The following is a 25012-nucleotide window of genomic DNA, read 5'->3' as shown; positions in this document are numbered from 1 at the left end:
GAGCAACCGCCACCAATCATATCCTACTAATACCCCTACTAATACCTCTTTCCCAGGGTTTTCTCTCTTCCTCCTGGGAACGAGGTTGTAGCCCAACGAAGAGGGCCCTGGGAACGAAGTTGTATCCCTAGTAACTACTTTTCTTAGCCTGCGAGCAAGCCCTCGGGGGGAGGGAGGGAAGAAGGAGAGCTTCTAAGCGCTCCTTCTCCCCTACGGCTACGTTTTTCTTTTAACTGAATCGGTTCAGGTGGATAGTAAATAGACGTTCTTGGAAACCAGGGATTCATAAAAAAAATCAGATGAAAACAATTTTGCCAGTCCGCATCTTAGCCTGCAAGCAGAAGTCCCCTATTTCCTTTGCTTTGCACGCAGGCTACCCAACTGTCTAATACCTCCAGGCACAATTGGCTAATGGGACGCGGAGAAATTGAAGAACACAACAAACCAAAAGAAATTAGAAAACAACAAAAATAATAACCACAACAAATCCAAATAAAGCGGTCGACAACAACGAATAACGTTCAACAGCGTGTAGAAGTGTACCGGACAAGTTCTGTATTTACAGACATGCTTTGATAATCTCAACGACAAATAGTTGTATACTGTTGTATTTTACAGGCTAACATTCAGTTTACTGATTTCATTGTATCCCCCTGATTTTCTAGCCTGCGAGGGCAGGCACTTTAATTTTGCAACTCTCGTTTCACCCGTCAGAAAATTTTGAGTTAAATAATATATAGCTGTCAAAAGGTCAAAACACGTTCTGCGACTACGAAAGCTTTCCGATTCGTCTCCAGTCTTTTCACTTATTCTTGAATCCCCTGGTGCTGGGGTTGATGGGAAGGAGTAGAACAACCTTCCCATTAACCTTTGTGCTCCCCAGTCACGTGCCCACCTCCTAACTTGAAAGAGATGATAGTGAGAAGTCAGAGTAGAGCAGGCTATTTTAAAATGGCGGCAACTTTCAATAAGTTGTCCAAACACATAACGAATGGTACTGGAATACTGTTCAAGCTTGTCGTTTGGTAATCAAGATTTTCGCCCGGAAACAAAAAACACGTTTTGTTTGGCCCATTATGAACAATTATTCTCTAACTCTGTGGAAGGTCGATAATGTTGAATGTTCGGAGAAAACGGACCAATCAGATTGCATGAAACGCTAAGGTCAAGAGTTGGTTAACACTAAAAGAAAATATTTGCCAAACTAGTGGACTTTGGTAACGCGCCATGGAATCAAGAATACATAATAAAGGATTTATCAGTTTGAAAATGAGAGTGTGGTTCAAATTATGTTACGCAAAATAATGTTAATTAACATAAATTTTATTGATGACCATAAGATGATAAAATTAAAATTTAATTTATATAAGTCATTAGCTGGTAGCAAAAGATATTTTTTCACGTGCCAAGAAGTCAGTCAATTACTGGGGTCGGATTCCGGAAATCTCCTATTTACAGTCAAGAGGAATTTCTTAGCAAGAGGCTTCATATATTTCAACAATACAATCTAAAGGACGGTGGCTGCTTTGGCTACTGCACATACGTTCTGCGCATCTCGTAATGGTCCGAGAGGCTCTGATTTCTTAAGGACGGTGCCTACTAATTCAAAGGTATTTTTTTGAGCGGATTATAAATATGCGGGAAAAGAAAATCTTAGCAAGTGTTACCGAAATCCGAAAAGAAAATTGGGGTTAACCACGCATTTTTCAGGGATAATTAAGTTAAAAAATTGGAGAAAAATTCCATACATTGTTATGTATTTTAGCGCTTTTTACAAATATTGTTGATTAATTTTCTTTGAAACATGCGTGGTTACCGCCAATTTTCTTTTCGGATTTCAATAACACTTGCTAAGATCAGCCTTCCTGCATATTCATAAACGGCGCAAGAATACCTTAGAATTAGTAGGCACCGTCTCAAACAGGAAACAATGGCAGAGCTGATTGAAAGAGAAAGAGGCACTGCTACGTCCGTGTGTTAAGAAATTAGTTTCATGTACGCTGATCGAGAGGATCGTAGATTCGGGAACCAAGGTGATGCTGACGTCTGGACCTAAGTGTTTCTTATTTAAGTTTTTAACTACAGTTTTGGCCGATACATTAAGACAATTCTGCAATATTTCGTTCGGTGTACTTTTCCAAGATGGCATCTGCTACCGTGAACAAAAGCAAAGGTGACTGCCGAGTAACACACTAATTTCTTAACACACGGAAATAGTACTTCACAGACACAAAGAGGATGAGGAAATGTATCCAGATATGAATTTTACAAGCTCGACTGCAACTGAAGAACGTTTAGGGTTTTTGTTTCATTTGCTTGTTTACGTTTATCTCTTTAACTAAGCTTCCTCTTAATAATTACGAAAATATTTTCTATAAAAAATTCAATGTTGCGTTGGATTGATGAAAAAGTGCCAACAATTGGTTTGGAACGAATAAACAGAAGCATGTTGAGTCAAAGCTTTCATACACTCTTGAGTCTCTCTCGGAGCCAGACAACAGTTTAATGATGATTCAACTTTTGACTCCAAGTAAAATCCTCAAGTCATACTTCATAGTGCTGCACAATTTGGAAATGGGGTTTCCTGTGCGGCTTTCTCCCAGGCCTTCACGGCAGGAGCCATGTTCACGGTCAATTCGGACTGACCGAGACGAAAGACAGAGAGAGGCCTAGGAACTAGGCAAAAGTATGACCATTCAGATGAAAGCATTTGAGGAGTACTTTCTTATATGCTGTACAAGAGGTTTTAACTGTTGTGTCTGTGGATGAATCCCAAAGTGTGACCATAACGATAAAGGCTATTGTGCAGTTATCTCCTATCGTGCTGTTTACAGTGCTTTATACGGTGGTCCTGACATCCGAATTTGTTGTTAAAACCGTAATGTATTTGATTCAAATGAAAGTTATTGAGCAAGGTGGTTGGCTAGAGAATTCCGCACGAATTGTTACTCCCAGACAAGTGATCGGTGTGGGATCCCAGTATAAAGTTATCAAAGGAAAAACTTACCTATATTTAATCTAATAATGTGTGGCGGTAGCAACTGGTATTAAAATGTTCTCAAGATTAAACGTAGTCCCTATTTTCTATTATGGAAAGTCGAGCAAGGGCGAAACCAAATACTCCCGCGTGGGAAAAGGTCGATGCAAATTCTAGGTCAAGTGTTCATTTTGCCAGAGCGCGTCATGAGGGCTCCAGTGTGTGCTGATTTTGGCTTCTCGCCTGAACTGAGAGCTTGTCTGTCGTCTATTTGTTTTTAATTGCAATGCCAGTCATATAAACTCAAAGTCATACTTTGCCTTAGTAATCTTATTCATATCATTCATTGTCTAATCTCGTATCCAGATCTCGCTGCACTTTTGGAAATGGGAGATCTGGGCGCGATATTAATCATTGCCTATTTCATTATTTACAACGTCATCGTCACCGTTGCTTTCCTTTCTTCGTCTTTCCGCTCTTCAGAGCCTCGATTTCATCCTGCTGTGACGTCAGCTTCTCGTTCATTCCGCATAAGTGATCGCTCATCATTGACAATTGCGTTTCGTAGCTTCGTTTGATCGTCTCTGCCTCGTCCTAGAAAAGTGCGGGAAAAACTGTTAGCGCGCGATGCAACTGGCGTTATCAGGGAGGGGAAAGGTCGTTATCTTGCGATGTTCACTGGGTAAGGCGAAGACATCGCCTTAGAGGACATCAAACTGACTGTGGCCCTACGATTTTACTACTAAAAAATCTCTTTTTTTTAAACTTCTTCCTGCCCTACACCTCTCATTGCTAAGGGGGGCGGCCATTTTAAAGGGACTATGTCAGCTGGGGCAAATGCGCAGTAGAGTTTGGTTGAGATTAATTTGCATACAACTCGTCGAAGGATTTTTGCTTTCCCACCATTGGAAAAGCTTTAAAAAATATGGCAACAAACAGCTTCTGAAATTACTTAAAAACGTTTGTAAACAAAAAATTCAGCTAACTTTCCGTAGACGACGGTATTTGAAAAAGTTGGGCCAACGAATACAAAGTGCTTCTCATCAACACGCGCATGCGACTGGGGTGACATAGTCCCTTTAAAGGGGAAGTATCACGAAAATTTGCTGTCATTTCAAAACCCAAAAATGTTCGACTGTCAGCAGAAACAACAAAATAATTGTCAAGTTTGTTAAAAATTATCACCCCAGTACAATAAAACTGTCAATTAGTGCCTCTGGCCAGAGACAGGGTAGGCCCGTTTCGATTGAAGCTTGAAAAATATTAGGCTAATGTTTTTCAAGTTCTCGCATTTTTGTTTCCAAAATGCGCTAGAACAGATCACAAGTTGTTTCTTTCAAGAATTGAGTTGCTTTCGTTCCTCTCGTCATTCTAGAATTATTTGGCAAGTGATTGAAGGTCTTATTTCATCATTTTTAACAAAAGATATCAAAAACCCTATGATACTTCCGTAGGAGCTAGTATAACCTTTAGCAGAAAACACAGAAGAGACGAAGCCCAGAAAATTGTCGTTTGCTACCTTGAAGACCAAGAAGAACTTTCAAACGCTAATGTTAACATGAATGATATTTTGAGTGATCTAAGGATCGGAGGACCTCTAAAAAAAAAAGAGGATTTCCAGAGGTTTTCGTAAAAAATACGCTTTTTTCGATTTCAAGTTCTCAATTTACATGTATTATAGAGCGGTTTTCAAATGAGTGTCGGGTAATTTCGCGTTTACTTTGGTTTTGCATTACTGCGCTCTGTGACTGGTTAACAAAACTCGCGCCACTTTCTCAACCAATGAATATCCAAACCAAAACCAATCGTGCTTTCGCCGCACGCGTTTTCCCGCGCTAGGCGCCGGTTACATGTATTTGCTTCGAATTCTGATTGGCTCGTTGTGTTGTTTACATCTGCTGCGACTGGCCAGCACAATTACTTTGGTTTTAGTTTTACGACACTCAATTGGAAACCGCTCTATTAAAGTAATTTGTCGCGATGTTAGAATTTACAAACCGCCTCAAAACTCCGCAACACTGATTTGGGCTGATAAATAAGGTATCAATGTCGCACCCTATCAAGCCATCAGGTACTTCAAGTTTGTTCAAACTCCCAGAAGCAGACTCTTATGTTCAATCCAAAGTTTTGAGTCAAGTGTCTGTAAATTAGCTTAAAGTAGCTAGGTGCATTTTCACTACATACGGCGCATTGACATTGTTCTGCTTACAAGAGGTTGGTTTTGTACCACTTATAAACTCACCTCAAGTTGACTGACTTTGGTGGTGGCAGTCTTGAGGCTTTTCGCCAGCTCTTGTTTCGTCTTCTCGGTTTGTTTCATTCGACGGTACAAAGCGCGACACTGATTGAAAATGAGAGGATAATAGTTAAAACCCCAACGGTGTTTAGTATTTATTTTCTCCATACAGTGGAGAGAGAGACTTTGCCGCGTACGAAAATTCCATGGTAGGTCTGTTTTGGGTTAAGAAAGAAATCTGGATGAGAGAACTATTTACCTCCGCGTTGATGGATGCTGTCTTACTCTCAGTAAATTGAACCTGAAGACAAATGGCAAGGAAACATGATTGGATTTGCACAAAATTGAATGAAAAATCTCTCACATGTTACATGTAGTTTTACAGCGTATCACCTGTGATGTTAGTTCAGCTATTCTTTGTGTAAAATGAGTTTTGATCAAAGCTTCTCGTGCGACTTCCTCCGCTCCCTGAAACGACAAGAAACAATCAAATGACATAAACTGCCAATCACCATTCAGTCAATCACATACTGTCAATCAGTTGAACGATAAACCAACTTTTCAACCAATCAATCGAACAAATGATCGATCAGTCATCCAGCAAATCTGACTGAAAGTCAATCAATCAATCAATCAATCAATCAATCAATCAATATATCAATCAATCAACCAACCTGATAATTAATTGGCTAATAATTTAGACTGTCAATCGCTTTGACAAATACGTTTTTTCCATTTATTGTGCTCTACCATTAGTTAAAAGTGAAATCAGTGAACAACTGTGAACATCCTGCTTTTTCTACCAAAACAAAAACTTCAAAAATAAAACAACAAAATAACGAAGATCCTACCTCATCCTGTTTGAGTGACGAAACTGCCCCAAGCTGAATCGAAAAAGAAAATAATAAGGGTAAAGCCTAAAGACAAACCCGGATAAAAATTAATGTGTTCTGTTAAGGCACACTGTTCTGGTCTTTTTCCAGTTCTCCCCTGGCCGGCTAGCCTCCTACGCAGACGTTCTTTGAGCTCGTCACGCATTCATTCCTCTCGTGCGGGAGGAATGCGAGACGAGCCCAAAGAGCGTCTGTGTAAGAGGCCATCCCCTGGCCGAAATTGTTATTTCCTCGTTTACTCCCACCATCATCTTGCCTTCTCAACAAATCAAGGAAAGAACTGCTTGCAGTCTTGTCTAAGCTCTTCAGTTCGGAGCTTAGACGACTGTTGCCTTGTTGTTCTTAGTGTTTTTCTAGTCTTTGTCTCTTTGTATCTTATTCACCGGACTCTTCAATTACCACTAAACTCTACCTGTACAAGAACGTTGTAACCTTTTCAACCCCCCTCCTCCCAATGTTTTGCTTTCGTCACAGCGCGCGCGCCCTTCTAAAAAACGCATGGCACGGAAACGCTTGTTTCACTGCCTCGGTTACCTGCTTATGCATTCCGTTAAAAACCAGAAATCGGCGGCGACAATCGACTGTTGAGAATAGACATACCCAATGTCACAACCAGGGCTCGCTAAATCCTCAGTGTTTCTCTGGAGAAGGGTCCGTCATTTCTACGTGGCCAACCGAGTCACACGATGGTCTAACTGTCGTCTCCATCCTAGTTATTCACAAACCGAAAGGGTTTGTCCCGCGACGGCGGGATTCAAACCCGCGAATTCTAGCTCCGTAACTAAGCTGGCTTCTACAGACTGAGGTATCCATCATTTTGCAAGCAAACCAAAAGCGGGGGTGGGGAGGGGGGGGGTAAAAGTCTAGTACTTACGTCAGAGGGTGGAGTAGGGACTTCATAGGTGTGTGACGTCACAGACGAACGTGATGACGTAGAACCTGAGTCGTCTGAGATAGACTGGGAACAAAGAGGTATTTAACATACGTCAAAATAAAATCCTACTATAAAATACAGGCTAAAACTCTGCATCTGACGACATTGCAGTTTCCTTCGCAATTAACCTTTAATTGCGTTGTCACGAAATGCTTTCCTAAGCGAAGAGAAGTTGCGTGACTAGTCACATAACGTGAAGGAGGCTGACGTCATTGACGTCATAGAATTGATAGCTCTCGTTTTGGGTGGCAGATTGTTTCAACGGAGAGCTCCGTAATTGTTAGGGTTCTAAACAACCTTCCTTTCCAGAAAATGTTGAAACAAAACCAAAAGTCCATGCTGTCTTTGTGGAGAAACTCAAAACTACTCTAACTCTTATACCCAGAATTGATCAGCATCAAATTTCTCCTTGTAAAATCAACGCTTATTCACCACCTGAGGTCATGAGAATTAAGGATATGATCACCCAAGGTGAATTTTCTTGATATTCTAATAACGTCTCCCCAGTACTCTTATAAGAAAAGTATGAGGACAAGAGAGAAGAATTTGTTCTTTGATATTAGCAAAAAAGAGAAGCACGAAAAGAAGACTGTCCAGCTGTACAGCTTCACCGGAAAAGGTGCGGTGAAACTGTAGGCCCTAGCTACATATTTACATTTTTTCCATACAATGAAATTCACCTTACCACGATTCCATCTGTAAAGGTAGCGCTCTTGGCTTCCAAGAGTTTATTTAGCTCTAGCTGCAGAGCTTGCACTTTCTGAAAAGAATAACGAAAATAAGCTATAACCCATCATCGCACACACGGCCAACATTACGTTCTCTAGAAAAGGGCCTGTTCTTCAAGGAAGTAACCAAATGTCTACATTGACAATGTCCAAGGCTGTTGCCCAAGAAAAATTTCAAGGAACCCACAAGGACCAAAAGCTGAGAAGTTAGGAGCCCAACATGTGAAGTGTTAAGGACGGTGCCTACTATTATTACTGCGCACACGTTCTGCGCATCGCGAGATACTCGGGTTTCCTATGGGTGGTGCCTTCTAACACAGGAATATTTTTGCGCGGTTTAAAACTATACGGAGAAAGCAGAACTTACCAAATGCTTTTGGTACCTCAAAAGAAAATTGGGGGTAACCATGCATTTTTCAAAGATAATTAAGCTTCAATTTAGGAAAAAATCCCATACATTGCTTTATATTTTGGCGTTTTTTAGAGATATTACTGCTAAAGTATCTCTGAAAAATGCGTCGTTACCCCCAATTTTCATTTTGAATTCCAATAGGCCTTGCTAAGATCTGCTTTTCCCGTATAGTCATAAACCGCACAAAAATATTTCGGCATTAGTAGGCACCGTCCTTAAGTGCTACTGCAAAAAAATTTAGCCGCTAAGAGCATTTTCTTGGGCACCACAGGCTACCTGGCTCCTGTAAGGCAGCAGCCTTGATGTCTGCTTAACGAAATGTTTGCTTAAAACCGCGACTATTGCTTAGCAGAAGCCCAGTAGCATAGGGCACCCAAAAAATTGCTCTGGGCACCTAAATTTTTTGCAACAGCACCTAACATTTCAAAGGTTGGGCTCCTAACTTCTCATGCAGTTCTTGGCCCTGTGGGCTCCTTGAAATTTTACTAAGACAACAGCCCTGAAAACGCTGTAAGAATCACTTAACAAACCTGCACTTCTTTTTCATATTTCACTTGTAAAAGTTGAGATTCCAGCATCCAATGTTCCTTGGCCTGCTCAAGCTTAGATATCTTTTCATGAGTCACAGAAATCTGTTTAAGAAAAGATAAAGCAAGTAACCTGTCACCCCCAAATAATGAACAGTTTCCCTCTTGTGTCCCTTCAAACAACAGTTCATACAGCTGTATCAAAATTCTTTCGAGTCTGTGGATGAATCTTAAAGTGTGACCATTCGAATGAATGCTATTGAGCAGTACTTTCCTGTGGTGCTGTTTATTATGCTGTACAAGGTGATTCTAACTTTTGAGTCTGTGAATGAAATCCTAAAGTGTGACCATTCAAATCAAAGCTACTGAGCAGTACTTTCCTGTGGTGCTGTTTATTATGCTGTAAGGAGTGGTTCTAACTTTTGAGTCTGTGGTATAAATTCTGAAGTTTGAGTGACCATTCAAATGAAAGCAGTGCTTTCCTGTGGTGCTGTTTGCTATGCTGTTCAAGGTAGTTCTTACCATTGATTCTGTGGGAGAAATCCTAATGTGTGGACCATTCAAATGAAAGCTACTGGCAATCTTACCTGTTGTTCTAACGAATCTTTGCTCTCTGTTGAGCTCACCAGGATCTTGTGATTATAAAGAGCTACTTTGTAAGGTACAGATTCTGGGCAGGGCTGAAGGATACAAAAAAGATAATGACAATAAAATAAAAATATGAATATCTACTCAATAGAGCAAGGACGCCATCCTCTAAATCCCTACCACTATAAATCCCATTTCGCCCCCACCTCCTCCCCCCCCCCCCCAAAAAAAAAAAGAAGGAAAAAGAAAAAAACACAGACACAGCCTGGTAGGGTTCACCAGGAAAATGACTTGAAATTTTACTAAAATTGGTTTAAGACTATTGAAAACTGAAATGTTTTTTGTTTAGCTTTTGCACCTCATTTCCGTCAACTTTCGTGAATCTTCATGTGGGTAACATGCAAGCGGTAAAGCTCTTCTATCTGTGGATTGAGTCAGTGGATGAAATGTTTTATTTAAAGGCTGCCTGGAATTTGCTCTAAGTGACTTCTGATAAATTGCTAGATTCTCCTTCCAAATGGCCTTTTATTCACTTGTGAAAAAAAGAAAATTTGACTTTGAATCAAAAGTCACTTAGCGGCTTATTCCATGCACTCCTTCAATTGCGACAACCCAAACAAAATATTTGGTTTATCACCTGAGTCGATAAGTTAATTTGATGACTGTAAAAAGATTTGCGAGCTGATGTTTCAAGCATTAGTCCTTCACTCTTACGAAGGGCTAATGCTCAAAACGTCAGCTCTTTAATCTACTTTGCGGTGGGCAAATTATCTCATAAACTTATTTGATAAAACCAAATATTTGATTCCACGCCCCAACTGATGCAACACCACAGTTCTTTAGAAACTAACCCCTTGCCTATTTTCAGTCAAATAAAAGCTCTTCTTGAGGGCATTCTTGAAATGCTAACACTCTTTTTTGTGAGCAAACTTGAACTAAATTGTCATATGGTCAAATTTTGACCTTTGATTCTGTTACTTACTCTCATAAGCTTTGTGATGTAGTCAGCTGCATGGTGTCTGAACTCCACAACTACTGGAGATGACGTCATCTAAGAAAAGAATTAATGTTGAAAAAAGTTTTCATTGCATTGATTCCAGTCATAATTATGGAAAGAATAGTTGGTGCAGTAGAGCTCATATGACTTTTTCCTTCTTTTTTTCTAGTCCAATTTCCTCTGTGTGTCAACTTTTGACGTAATTGGTCGATGCCCCATACAAGTAAACATGTATTGTGTTGTTTCTTTTGTCAAGGCTAGTGCACTGCTGTTCTATAAAATGTGCATAGTGTTGTTGTTCTATCTCATTTTCATTATCCTTGTGACTCATACATTTAGCAATATCGTAGTGAGAAATTAGATCATGGTCACTATTGGGGTTTAAAGGACTAAGGAAAGTAAGAACAAACTTTAAACACACCTCACTGTCAGCTGCAGTCGTAAGGCCTCTTGTTCTGTTACCAGATTTGGTTGAGAAGAAATTCAGGTTACTGCTCATGAACTTTCCTATCTGAGAGTTAAAAGAGACAATAGTATGTGGCTGGTGTTTGCTGAAGTGGTAGCAAGTTTAAATTTAATGACCTTCCTATGTTAAGATTGACAAACTTCGGGGATCTTGGAAGTTTAAATCACTTTGAAATTCTTGGGGATACCCTGCAGTGCACCTCGCTTTTTGTTGTTTTAGCTCAGATTCACCAGAGTTTTGCATGTGACCTTGAATTCCTTCAGGAGACGTTGCTGCTGCTTTGTGCTTCCTTTTGTCATAAAAACGGAAATCTTGCCCATAATCATAGGTCTTTGTTGCAAATGAAGTGCAAAAGAGAGGATATAACATTGGAGCAAAGTTTCCTGAAGGAATTCAAGGCCACATGCAAAAATTCCAGTGAATCTGAGCTAAAACAACGAAAAACAATCGGAAAGGCATTTCGGTTGGTTAATATGCTCTCAGCCCTTCAATAACTGTCATTTCACAATGCCATATTTCTGTGAGTTTCCACCACCTTGACTCACAGTTTCTCCACACCCTGCCACCCCTCCCCGCAGCAGAAGATAACAAACAAATGACTTACCTTAGCAGTAGCTGTCACCAGGGAAACTAAAGAGGACACGATGCACTCATCTGTACTTTTCAAAGTCTGTAACAACAAATAACAACAGGTCGTATTTTAACACATATTCCATTTTTCATCACCCTTCTTGGTTTGATGCACAATAAAACAGACTCTCAAGTTATCAATATATTACACTTAGAATGGTCATGGCTGCTATTTTACCTGTGTGGCTGTAGGTAGCTGGTGTTCCAAGGATACTTTGGACTGGAAATGTGTTGATAGCACTGCAAAGGCAAACAAAGTACATTATAACCTCTTTCCATCTTGGCGTTGAGCCTTGTCATGTATTGTTATGTAGTTCTAACTTTTGAGTCTATGGATGAAATCCTAAAGTGTGACCATTCAAATGAAAGCTACAGAGCAGTACTTTCCTGTGGTGCTATTTATTATGCTGTACAACTTAAGTGACTCTAATTTTTTAGTCTGTGGTAGAAATCCTAAAGTGTGAACATTCAAATGAAAGCATCTGAGCAGTACTTTCCTGTGATGCTATTTAATATGCTGTACAAGGTGATTCTAGTTTTTTAGCCTGTGGTAGAAATCCTAAAGTGTGACCATTCAAATGAAAGCTATGGAGCAGTACTTTGTTGTGGCGTTGTTTATTACACTGTACCATGTCATTGTAACATTTGATTTTGTGGATGAATCCTGAACTGCAACCATTCAAAAGAAAGCACTCCAGACCCTTTATGTGATATTGTTTATTATGGCATACAAAGTGGTGATACAATGTACATTTTGAACTTGTGGACAAATTGCAAAGTAAAGGTATTGAGAAGCATGTGTGTCTCAAAGAACTGAATGACTTGTCCAATGACATACCTTCTTCCAAACTTGAACATACAAAAACAGGGACCCCCTTTAGGTAAATCATTCATTCATTTAGATTATACATTACCTTTAACACATTCATGGAGTTCCTGTGCAGAAGTATTAAGAAGCATAAAAGAGGTGTTGTAGTTTGCTGATAAAATTCCACCAGACCCTGAACCTGAATGATAAAAAAGAAATGTCTCCTCTTTACAATACAGAAACCATGTTGATTCAAGCTCAATATGCGCTTAATGGGGTGAAGAGTTTTCATGGTCTTTAAGATTGGCACCTCCCTTTCACACACATCCCTTATCCCTGTGGCATGATTGACAACAGAATAGCTAGCTTCATGTACTCAACCCAGAATGAGATGCTGATCCAGTGTAAGGTTGTGCCAGTGTAAGTGTGTACCAATAATCAATCACTTGGAGGGAGAACGACAATGTGGAGCAACATGTCCTGTTTCAGTTTGTCTCACTAAGAAAACAGATTACAGGTTTTGCAAATCTCCCAAAGGTTGATCACTGTTCTTAAGTAAACAAGCAGACTAGTATGTCAGTCATGTCTTCCTACAGAACTTGAGTTAAGAAACAGCCTGGCTAGATTTGCCCCTTACTCATAAGGGGATGATAAATGGATCCTTGCAAAAACACACTGTTGTGGGGGAGAGGGGGTGATCCTGAATGGGATTAGAATCCTATGTAGGGGTGGTGTGGGGAGTTACAACACTTCCAGTTACTTCTTGCTGTAGAAGCTACAGTACTTAGCTACCAGTCTGTCCAGGCAGGCCTCTTAGCTCATAAAAAGACTATCAATGGGTCCTTGAAAATGCAATGCTAAGGGATGACACTCTCAAAGTGAACTAGCCTCCCACGCAAAGGAGAAGCTGCAATACTTCTTGTTGCTTGATGCTATAAAGATAGATCTACATGTAAGAGACAGAGATTTGGTCCACTAAACAGTCAAGTGGAAAGAAACAAACCCTTATGGAGAGGACAACTCCAACTGGTCTCAAGAAGTTGCTCAATATACTGTGTCTGTCACGATTTAATTTCAACAGACCAAATTTGTTTCACTCATTTTATTGCACTTCACCATCACCTAAAGTATCCCTTGCTTTAACAGATAGAAATGAGAAGGCATTAGAAATGAAACAAGACAGTATTTAAGTGAACCTTCCTTGTTAATTTAACTTACTTGCTGAGGCCAGGACTCTGATATGACTGTCAATCTTGTTAAAAATCGTGATCAGCTTTGAAAGTGACTGCAGTAGAGCTTTGTTGTAGGCCTCAAGAGTACTGGAACAAGTTGAAGCTTTGCATTCTTCACTGGTGCTGGTAGTAAAAAATACAATGTATGTTCAGTTGTGAGATGGTTTATCATGTATCATAACCATAACGGATGAATAATGATTATTATTTTCAGGTTAATTCTAAATTATGAAGTTTTTTCATTTGATTTATATTTTCAAATACTTGTGAAATGTTCGTTGCTAGTCTGACGTGGCATTTTGTCTTGGCTAAGAGACTCTTCAGAGACCTTCAGAACTTATAGGCAAACTCATTGAGCATCACACCCAAAGTCCCACTTGCAAATTCAAGGTGTTAGCACTCTGGCCCTCTATCACAGAAGGATTCTCTGAAAAGTCTCTTGGCTGAGATGAAATGCCGCGCCAGACTAGCCACTTACATTTCACTAGTATTTGACAGTTTTTCAATTCTTTGTTGTATAGAATTATATTTTACAGTTAAAAGTCACACAAAATAAATTGAGTCACATCAACTCTTACCTTAATACATAGTAGGGTAGCAGCTTCTTCAAGTAGTTGTTATATCTGTGAAATGCTTCTGAAAAATCATGAAAACCAGGAATAGTTTCCTAAAAAAATAAATACAAGTATAAATAAGAAAAATGAAAGACATTTTTTGTATAAGACAAACATAGTATGGTTCTTTTTTGCCCCCAGAATGAATACAACAACTATTTCTATGTGGTCCCCTCAAGGTATCAATAACAATAGTATTTTAAGAGTAATCATTTTTGTCCATATTTTTAATGACACCACCTTTAATGAAAGAACACTTTCAGTTTATGCAATTTTTAGTATAGGGGCACTTTTGAGAAGCTTCCTTGTCATTGAGGGTGCGCTTACTTACAAATATCCTTTAAAGGGAGCAGCTTATCAGACAGAAGGTGCTAATTTGATCATTATGATTACAGATTGATGACATACGCCAGGTTCTGTTATCTTTCTGAATAGTGATGACTATAATTTACCATCTAAACAAAAATTTTAATTAGCTATTTTCTCCTCTCACCATTGATATTAAAAAATCTGTTTTGATGCTGTTATAGAAAGAACTAAAAGCCTGATCCACAGCTCTGAGCACAGTGGCATTCTCATGAAGGTATTCACAAAACTAAAATGGAACAAAAAAGAGAGCACCAGGTGAACTTGTTAGAAAAACAAGTCTAAAACACTTATCAGACACTTTTATCCTTAAGTATAGCTTGGTTACAAACTTGGTTTAATAACTTTGTTTGCATATTTAAAGGTTAAGGGGTGCCTGGAATAAAACCACATGTGACTTCTGATAAACTGCTGGTTTCTCATTCCAATTTGCCTTGTATATGCTTGTGAATCAAAGGGAGAATTTGATATCAGATCAAGGATTGCTTAGGGCCTTATTCCAAGCATTTGAAGGTCATTACTTCAAGTTTGTTCTCTGCCATTGTACTGTTTCCTAAGACAAGAAACTTTATCACCCCCTCTCTCTCTCTGCTCATATGAAGAAATGGGTGTTGGAGACCCATTAGGGAAATCCAATAAGGTGTTTGCTCAAACTAGTGACCTGAGGGCCTATTTCAAGTTGGCATTATTACTTTTCCAGCATCTACAAACTGGCTGGAATTTTGGACAATATATTTTTATAACATAGTGCGCGTGCTTCCCTATCTAATTCCTATTGGCGTCATCATGGTACATTCCTCAACATACGCACGGCCGTGCGTCCATTCGATGGCGTGTGCAAGTCAGATGGGGGAAGCATGCGCGTGCTATGTTATAAAAAGCTTTTTACAGAGAGACAACACCACAAAAAATGTATATTTATAAGAGCTTGTCGAAGTTTAATGAAACGCTAAGATTAAACCGATATGAGAAATCACTTTCACCTTTGTGTTTTTGTACAGCACATTTAGAGAATTTTGTAATTGATCAGGAACAAAACCTGTTTTCCAGGAATCATTTACTTTATTTTCACTACGTTATAAAAGAATTGGTTCATGCTTTTAGCAGTGCGTATATCGAGTTACGGATGCACTTGGGAAGTTTCGAGAGCACTCAAGAAGCTAGAGTTGCTCTCGGCTAAGTCTTACGCTTCTCTCGTACTCTCCAAACTTCCCGCGTGCATCCATAACTCGATATACGCACGTTAAGCATAAACCAATTCTTAATTTTGTTCATGACAGGAAATGTGAGGTAAATTAATCTGAAGTAAACTCCCGTATTCTCCTCTTGACTCAGGCGCTAATCATTATTTCTAACATCTGATGGGAGAATGGTTATTTCAGTTTCAAGACACCAAGAGCGCATTTATTCAACGGGGGGGGATGGGGGGGGGGGGGTTACATCAAACTTGGGCACTCGGTAAAAGAAATACAGTAGTAATATGGTGAAATGTTGTACATAAAGGACTTGCATCCCATCCAGGGGATAGTAAGATGCATATAGACAGGGGGGGGGGTGGGGAGGGGTAGTGTTTGACTATTTAAGTGACAGATTCTTAGAGACACTTCGTGATACTTATAAAACTTCAAGTACATCCATCTTCATCACAAGGAATCAAAGTTAAATTTGAATCTTAATCCACATGCTAAAACACCACAATCAGAAACAAACACCAGGGGGTAGGAGAGGGAATCAAGCTTGGGTGCTTAATCTCGGAAATACAGTAGAATTATAATGGTGAAATGCTGTAAAGGACTTGCATCCCATCCAGGGGATAGCAAGATGCATAAAATTATAGTTTCTAGACATGCTGCAGAGACTGGGTAAAATGTAAATGCTGACAACTGTGGGTGATGAAGATGATGACAACTTGATACCTTTACCTATGATAACATCATCAGTATAATTATGTGTTCTGTCTGCTTGTAACTCACCTTCTGTGTAACAGGACTTATCTGTTGTTGCGTGGATTCCACAAAGAATGTCTTCAGGCGCTATAAAACAAAGTTCACACATCATTAACATTTACAAGTAATCTGTTCAGAATGATTGGATGTGTTGAAGCATATTTGTAAACTTGAGCCATGAAACAGAACCCAAGCATGGAAATTACTTCAATCTTTGTTTAACCTGTTCTGTGTAGGTGTGGAAATTTGACATCCCAGACACAAGCTCGTGAACCAGTTCAACCGCTTGACAGATAACTTCCTTTGCTTTAGCTTGGTGTCTTCTGTCGTGTGCTGGTACATTGAGCTTGTTCAACTCTCTGATACCTAAAATTCAACAAATTGAATTAGACTAGAACCAGTCTTGTACCAGCCTGTAACTCAACTATCCTAATCCTTGGGATAGTATAGACTTAGTGAAGAGTGCAAGCACAAGGAAAAGTCATTACTGTATTATTATCATGTATATGAAGCAAGGATGATCCTTTGTCCCAAGCTGGCGCAGATCCAGGTTTTTAGGAGAGGAGGTTCAATAAAAGGAGGCCGCCAAAGGGGGCAGCCCATTAGGGGGGTCTGGGGGCATCCTTCCCCGTAAAATTTTGAAATTTCAAGTCCTTGGAAACGCGATTTCCGCTATTCTGAGGTAAAGTCAGCATGTTTTAATATCTCACTTTTTAAAATTAAAATGCCATTCTTTTTCATAAAAATATAACAAAGCTACATAACAACATGTAAATCTGCAAATCTAGACAAAATGTCACTTTTGGCCTGATGAAAGAAAGCATCATGCCAAAAGTGACATTTCGTCTAGACACCTTTCAGTTGTTTGCAGACTGTCCAGCCAACTGAAAGAGCCACATTAACAGTGAACAAAAAATTTATTTGTTTTTAGGGAGAAAATGTTTAGCTTTATTGAGCAGCAGAGGCTTAACTTGGTTATGAACTTTTTGCATGTAAGATTGACTGTATTTATTTAATATTTTTACAAGTATTTGACGTTAGCTGTTTTAATTTAGATCCGCCCCAGCCAAGAAGGAAGAAAATAGCAAGGTGATATGTTTGAGTGCAAGGTACATTCATTGCAGAAAAAGACAGAAATTTAATTTCTCTGCAATGCTTCCCATTGTGACCTCATTGTAGAGCCACTTCAAGAACCAGGTTTGTCTCGGTAACTCTTTAAACAACTATAATTCTAGTCCCTGGGATAGTCGAGTAAGTGAGACATGCAAGCTCAGGGAAAAGTCATCACTGTATAATAAATTATCATGTACATAAAGCAAAGATGTTGCTTTGTCCCAAGAAGGAAGAAAATAGCAAGGTGATATGTTTGAGTGCAAGTTTAATTGTAGAAAAATACAGAAATTCAAACTACTCCACAATGCTTCCCGTTGTAGCCTCATTGTAGAGCAACATCGAGACTAGAACCAGTTTTGTCCCGGTAACTCATTAAACAACTATAATTCTAGATAGTCCTTGGAATAGTTGAGTTAGTGACACATGCAAGTTCAAGGAAAAGTCATCACTGTATAATTATTTTAATTTAGCAAGGATGTTGCTTGTCCCAAGAAGGAAGAAAATAGCAAGGCGATATGGTTTCAAGAGTGCAAGTAACATTGTAGAAAAAGATAGAAATTCAAACAGCTCCACAACGCTTCCTGTTGTAATCTCATTGTAGAGCAACTTTAACAGTAGTTATCAACAAAAGAAGACATGCTTACTTGTATCATTAAATGGGAGCTTTTCTGTCACAACCTTAGAGACATCATCTGAAGGAGGAAATGTCAACAAGTTTTGTTTATAACACAAATACGACAAATATCTGTAAATAAACTAATTTTGTAAAAAAAAAACTAGAGAAACAAAACATAAGGATATTTTTTTTACCAAGATCAAGGCCACTTGCATAGAGAAAAGCAGTGGCATTTAAGCATAAAAGGAAACAAAAATCATAAATGTTACCTTTTTTACTTTTAATATTATTTAAGCAAGTGAAAATAAACAATAAAAACAATGTTTTGGTGTCGTCACGACACCATTATCAAGTTCGGAGTGATTGAAATAGAGTCAATGTCAGAAATAGTTCACCAAAATTGACATCATATCTGAATATGCAATGTCACGGTATTTCAGTCACTCCGAAATTGATAATGGCGTCATGACGATACCGAAACGTTGTTCATTTTTATCATTTATTTTCACTTGCTTATGTATATCTTAACCTTTAATATTACAGCCGAAGAAATATTAATTAGCTACTAGCCTGCCTCTTCAACTGCACTGATAAAATGAGTCACCCTTACCATATCTAGATGTCATTTCTTTGTGCAAGAGCTTAAGCTGTTGGTGGCTGCAAAAAAATGTTACTTTAATGTCAATAGCTTTGTTGAAAAATGTTATTCTTGAAAATATTGATGTACTCACCTCTTCTCTGCCTTTAAACTTGCTATTTTTAATTCTTCTTCTGTCTTATGGAGTTTAGCCTTGGGATATCAAGAAAATAGCATGTCCTGTTAACACTACTGTGCACTAACTTTATAAAGAGAGGCCAAGAATTTTGCAAATGCAAAAAACCCTACAGTGAACTCATTATCAATGAAACTGGTACTACTGCTGAAAGTCAAAAAACAGACGAAAATACATGAACCAAAGAAAAAAGATTTAAGCCAAACATGAAGTCTCCAGACTAACAACTGTGATAAATGTGCATTGCAGGTGACACAAGTATAATTTTTCACAGGAAATCAAAACACACCTCAAGCATGGCTCTTTCCTCGAGAAGTTTATCAACCACCATTCTGTGTTTTTCATTAGCTTCATCCAATCCTTTCTGATGATCAGTGGAATTTCTAAACAAGACAAAAATGACGTTAAGCAGCAAAATATGACTGGTATTAAATTTAACTAATAATCATTGGCCATCTAGTTACTAGCTACATATTTTAAGGAAATCTTCACCTCTCTAACGTTTCTAGTTTATCCTGAAGGGAAAGTATTGTTCCCTTGTGTTCTTGAGTTGCTTCATATAGCTGTAATGAAAGAAAAAAACAAGCTAAAGTAATTCAAGAGCTGTGGGCTAGGCCTTATATTATTTTGGCATTGGGGCTGTGGCCTACGATTTATTCCAAAAACATAGCCCTCCATTTTTATTTTTTTTTTATTTTTTTATTTTCAATTTGGCCATCACTTCAGTGAAAACAATAATTATTCCAAGGAGGTGAACAGTTTTTCCCTTACTCTGCTCCACTGCCCCCCTTTTATTTTGTGCACAAGGCATAATTTGTGTAATGTTTTTTTTTTTCCATTTCAACAACATTTTACCAAAGATATGACTGTGCCATTGAAAGCATGTCTTTTACAAGGAATTTTTTGCAAAAAGGAAAGACATTTCCCAAAAGTGACTGTTTCATGAAAGTTTGAACGTAAAAAAGCTGAGAGATTTAACAGATGAGAGCCACAAATAGGACATGGCAAACACAATATAGACACTTACAGTAATGGTTCCAGTTGTTCAAAGAGTGGATAACTTTATCCAGTGGATAACTTGCTGTCCAGTGGATAAAATGCATTGGTTGGAGTACATTTTATCTGCTGGACAATCGGGACCTGATCAATTTTATGAAGCCAAGAGCCTTGGTAGTTATGGAGGATTGCAATGTTTACAAAATGCTACTGGCATACCTTTGAAAAAAGATCTTAAGCCCACAAACCTCTCTCTGTAGTCTCTCATTTTCTTGAATTTTAATCTGAAGTTCTTGATCTTTCACATCATTATCATCTGGCCTTGTCACGCCATCAATTCTGGACTAAAACACAAAACAGTACTTGGATTGATTTCCACCGTAATTATCTCATGATTCTTCCACTGTATAAATATAGGCATGAAATGGTATATCACGGATATATGCCCTGGTCATTATAGTAAGCAGACTCACAATGGTGGTTTTGCATCCTATTCAAGGGATAGTAGTAATGCTTCTAGTTGCTTCATCCTGGATATCCTGTGATGGACTAGCACTCCATCCAAGGAGAGGTAATACTCCAAGTCATGTCATGCTGGGTATCCTGTCGTATACAAGCATCTACCCAAGGGAGAGTGGTAATACTCCTACTGACCAGTTGCTTCATGCTGGGTATCCTGTGATGGACTAGCTTCCTATCCATGGCAGGCAGTAGTAATATGCCTAGTTACTTTATGCTGGGTATACTGTGCTGGACTAACATTTCATCAAGGGGGTTGGGATAGTAAATACTCCTCCTAAGCTAAAGAACAGGGCCTTAAATATTTATTATAGGATCGTATTTAAATAGAATCTTGTATAGTACGTTCAGTAGGAGCTGTATGATATGAAGAATTCTGCAGGATCCCACAGGATCTTATAAATCAAAAGTTGGATCAAAACTTGGCACTGAAACCACTTGTCTGCAGCGTGTGGGTTCCACTTGAGTTTTGAACATTTTATGAAATCACTTTATGGTCTATAAGAGTGTAGACCATAGAAAACTACTGTTGATCTGTTAATTGTTAGGTGGCAAAATCACTGGCTGCTGGCTACCAGTGCATTTTTTTTTTCTTTTTTGACAGCCCTCTTTTATGGTTAAATATCCCAACAATGTTGTACAACATTAGTGCATCCAATATTGCTACACAACACATTTTGTTGTATAGCAATATTGGATGTGTGGCTAAACCTTATTTATTAAATTCTCAGCCTCGGATATTGCATTTCTAGCGTTCTGATTGGTTCACTAAATCTTGGTTATCAGCCCATATACCATAGTTTGACCTTATTATGGAAAACGAAAGCCCCATTTGTCGCTAAGCTAAATTTTTTTTTCGGTGGGAAGCAAAAGTTTCTTCGGAAAAATGTAGAAAAAAAAAAAGGAAAAGAAAGAAATACCAAACAATGCCATCTCAATATAACAATAAAAGCCACAAAGTATGACACTATTTAATGGTACGTATCTCTGAAGTTTCCTTTAAAACCTTCAAAATTGCAAGATTTTACGATTTTTTAGATCACACAACAACAACAATAACAACAACCGGTTACCTTCAAAAATTTCAGGATGGCTTGCAAATCCTGGCGGTAAGAGGTTAAAGCCAATAGAAGAAATTTCTCAGGAAGAGCCTTTATGTTTTTACGAATTTACGAGGACTTCAGGAAAAGTTAATCTTTGAAATCCGTACGAGCGGCGGCCATAATGTTCGTTTCCGTGGCTCGGCACCACTCAGCAAAACATTTGCACTAATGTGCACAGCTCTTACGCTTCTCAAATAAGCTTGAAGTTTAAAAACTTGCACTGAATGCTTGTCTCAGTGAGGTTGTACCTCGTACACTTGGACTTGCCTGAAGTGTTTTAAATCGTCCGCGAGGAATTCAGTTCAGCATGAAAAAAGCTGTCCTTGCCCTGATCTCTTCCTTCGCTCGGCACCACACAGCAGAACATTTGCTCAAATGTGCACAACTATTACGCTTCTCGATGAGCTGGAACTTCAAAAGCACTTGAATGCTAGTCTCAGAAAGGTTATAATTCGTACATTTAAACGTTTCTTGAATTTTAGATGTCCGACTGTGTCCGATTTTCTGCGCTTTCGATTTTTCATTCAACTCCGTTTGCAAAGCGCTGCGCGTGTCATGTGATCATTGGGTTTCGCGCACTTTGATCGGAGGTTGCCTCAACATCCGGTCGTTTAAATTTGAAAGAAATTTTTTCTTAAAATATGAAAATTCAGTAAACTTCAACAGCATTGTCCAAACGCGGAGAATTTAATAAAACAATTATTCCATTCGCGCTTGTTGGATATGAGATTAGTTATAGCCAACTCGGCGCTTCGCGCCTCGTTGGCTATTTACCATCTCATATCCAACGCGCGCTCATGGAATAATTGTTAATTAACATCACTCTAACATTCATCCAACAAAAATTTTGGTCAAACATCATCTAACCTGGGGAGCTAAACATTCTAAAATTATTGAACCAACAAATGTTATACTGCAATGTTAGAATGTTCAGGCAGGGTTGTCAGCCACAAAAATAAACATGACGTTAACCTTTCCTCTCCTATTTTTTCCATCATTTTCATCAAGCTCTTCTTGTAAAACAGCTACTCTCTTTGACAACTGCAAAGAAATGATACAAATAATCAAATATTTGTCCTTTAGCATACAAAGTAGGCCTGGATAAGTGCAAAAAGTAGGACATGTAAGGCATTTTTTGCATAAATTTATATAAAAATATACACTTCCCCAAACAAAATTCAAGGACAACAGAACATTTTCACTATGGTGTCATTTACTACAACTACCAGAATGTTTCAGTTTGCTGTTTTCGCTTACAAAGAGGGATATTTTTTATTTCCACCTCGCTGGGATTACAATTTAAATAAGAGAGGAGAACCAAAGAGGTTTCTGGTAGTTGTAGTTAAATAACATCATTGTGAAAATCGCCTATTGGTTCTCTGGTAAGGTTGAGCTTGTGATGAATGAATATTATTTCAACTCCCTTGTATCTGGTTAATTCTTTCACCCTTAGAGTGACCAACATCTGATAATTATCTCCTTACACTACTCAATCAAATATAATGTTACAGTAATAAAGGAAATTACCCCCAAATACAAAATGTTTGATGTTTTCCAAATTTAGTCTAAAGCTAATTGGAATTTCCAGATGGGTGGGGTGGGATCCAAACAAGAATCTTTCTATGAGAGGGGTATGGATATTTTCTTGGACAACACAATAACTACTTTATCACTCCAGTGGTTTTCAAAGTACACTTCAATTCAGGTTAAGCTCACATGCAAACAGCCATTGGTAAAACTTAAATCATCACCTGGTCATTTCTGAACTGGAGACTGTCAATTTCCTGCTCATATTTTCTAATTGATTGATCTTTCTGTCGCACAGTTTCCTGAAATAATCAATGAAAAATAGAATCAAATGATGTGAAAAGGGATGGCGAGGTTTTTAGCGAGAAAGAATTCCCATACTTTGCAGTGTACCTAACATTTGGCTATAAATTATTTTTTTTACCTGGAGTGTCTTTGTTTTTTCTTGCTCTTCAATTACAGCTTTCTTCAAGACAGTATTTTGGGCTCTTTGCTGTGAATTGAAAAAGGATCATATTGATCACAAATGTAGCATCATTCCCTAACCCCACCAATGTCACCTCCAACTACCCCCCCCCCCCCCCCCTATACCTGCCAACTTTTTCTGAGTCAAATACGTGAGATTTTTGTCTTGTCATGACCTGGATTTACGAAAACGTCCGAGCCACTTCCGAAGATTTTCCGAAGACTTCTGAACGTTGCCGAATCTGTCCGAAGATATTTCGACGACTTTTGAACACTTACGATTCGAACACATTGTAGACATTAAAAAGCTTTTGCGATTGTTATAAAGAGCAAAGGAATGATACATAACAAATCTGAAATGAAATGAAATTTGTTTTTAGAATGACTTGTCCGGATTTGTGAGCCAGGCGTGAGAAATTGTCTTTGATGCATGAGATCGATGTCTTTAGTCTGCAGGCGTGAGACTCATGCATAATGCGTGAGAGTTGGTAGGTTAGCCCCCCCCCCCCCCCCCATCCCCACCCTAAGTGAAAAACGCTATCTAGAGCAACTGTTTTGTTACTCTTTTTTGCAGCGTGTGGTTTATTGAATGATTTACTTGTATGTAACAGAATGACTCACCAATAAAGTTCTCTTAAACCTAACTTCATGTAAAAGATTGAACTAATAATATCCAGTTCAAACATTTCGCCAATAACAGCAACATTTCATATCGTGCAATAGGTCTGTACTTGGTGTAAAACCACTTATAATGTCCCGATCTATATAAGATAACACCACTAAATTTGTGTCAATAACAAAATGCTTGAATATGATTGGTTCTTAACAGCCCATATTTATAGCTTAATTTTGCTACGTAACTCCAAAACTGTCCGATTTGACCTGTCCGATTACTAGAAGCTTGTAATCGGACAGGTCAAATCGGAGAGTTAAAGAACCAATGAAAATCAAGTAGCAAATGCCACTAGCCAATGAAATTCCACTACATGGCACATGATAACCAATCAAAATCAATGAAAAAATTGTGACCAGGTAAGCTGTCCAGCTTCAACTGGAAAAGAAAAATGGAGTAAACTAACTGGTCCAGTGACTTTTATTCAGACATTTTTTCTTACGAGCCTGATTTAATACCCCCTAATTGTACTCCACTCAGTCCTATTACCATTACTTATAATATCCCGATCTATATACGATAATTGTCCTATTAATGACCTACTCTACTTCGCCTGGTATGTTTCTCTTCCTAACGTACCCTACCAACTTGTTGTACTTTAATTTTCCCGCTGCAAATAGCAGATACAAGCTCAGCTGTAAGCTGAGCCCTTCACAGAACATGATAGTTACAAGTATGTTTACCTTTGCAAATTCTGCAGCCAGTTTCTGATACTTTGCCTGCAGTGTTTGAGAGTCTGCACTCATCTTGGATTCTTGAATTGAAGCTGATCCACATCAGAGCCGGAAAAACTCCAGAAGCCTTCAGATGTCATTTGGCCCTGCAGGCCGCCATCTTGTTTTTCTTCTTGCTAAGTGACACGTGACTTCCGTG

The 25012-nt window shown here is 38.6% G+C and overlaps 1 protein-coding gene and 1 long non-coding RNA gene across 3 annotated transcripts in view; one reads left to right on the top strand and one right to left on the bottom strand.

The window, feature by feature from the left end:
- LOC146481914 (uncharacterized) overlaps positions 1-25012 on the top strand; it is a 147104-nt gene that overhangs the window by 49432 nt on the left and 72660 nt on the right. The window lies entirely within an intron of this gene.
- Positions 1303-25012, bottom strand: LOC146481920 (protein phosphatase 1 regulatory subunit 21-like). 2 transcript variants are annotated; one of them, XR_014864361.1, is made up of 30 exons: positions 24823-25012; positions 23426-23494; positions 23226-23303; positions 22447-22515; positions 20101-20196; positions 19349-19419; positions 19146-19239; positions 18815-18873; positions 18694-18740; positions 18112-18159; positions 16578-16720; positions 16382-16441; positions 14536-14637; positions 14007-14095; positions 13415-13551; positions 12303-12395; positions 11567-11628; positions 11363-11428; positions 10714-10803; positions 10278-10346; positions 9295-9387; positions 8711-8812; positions 7726-7800; positions 6981-7064; positions 6065-6097; positions 5607-5681; positions 5473-5514; positions 5220-5318; positions 2958-3571; positions 1303-2923 (listed from the first exon to the last, which is right to left on the bottom strand). XR_014864361.1 is itself a non-coding variant. In XM_085108007.1 (29 exons), the coding sequence occupies exons 1-29, from the start codon at positions 24883-24885 to the stop codon at positions 3422-3424; spliced, it is 2358 nt and encodes a 785-aa protein (XP_084964133.1). In that variant the 5' UTR covers positions 24886-25012; the 3' UTR covers positions 1303-3421. The 2 variants fall into 2 exon arrangements, 1 of the variants encoding a protein (XP_084964133.1); XM_085108007.1 differs by having other exon boundaries at positions 1303-3571.

Source organism: Pavona decussata, unplaced genomic scaffold (assembly GCF_977016875.1).
Source record: "Pavona decussata unplaced genomic scaffold, jaPavDecu1.1 SCAFFOLD_48, whole genome shotgun sequence".
NCBI lineage: Eukaryota > Metazoa > Cnidaria > Anthozoa > Scleractinia > Agariciidae > Pavona > Pavona decussata.
The sequence above is the reverse complement of the archived record's forward strand: the minus strand, read 5'-3'. Positions and strand labels throughout refer to the sequence as shown.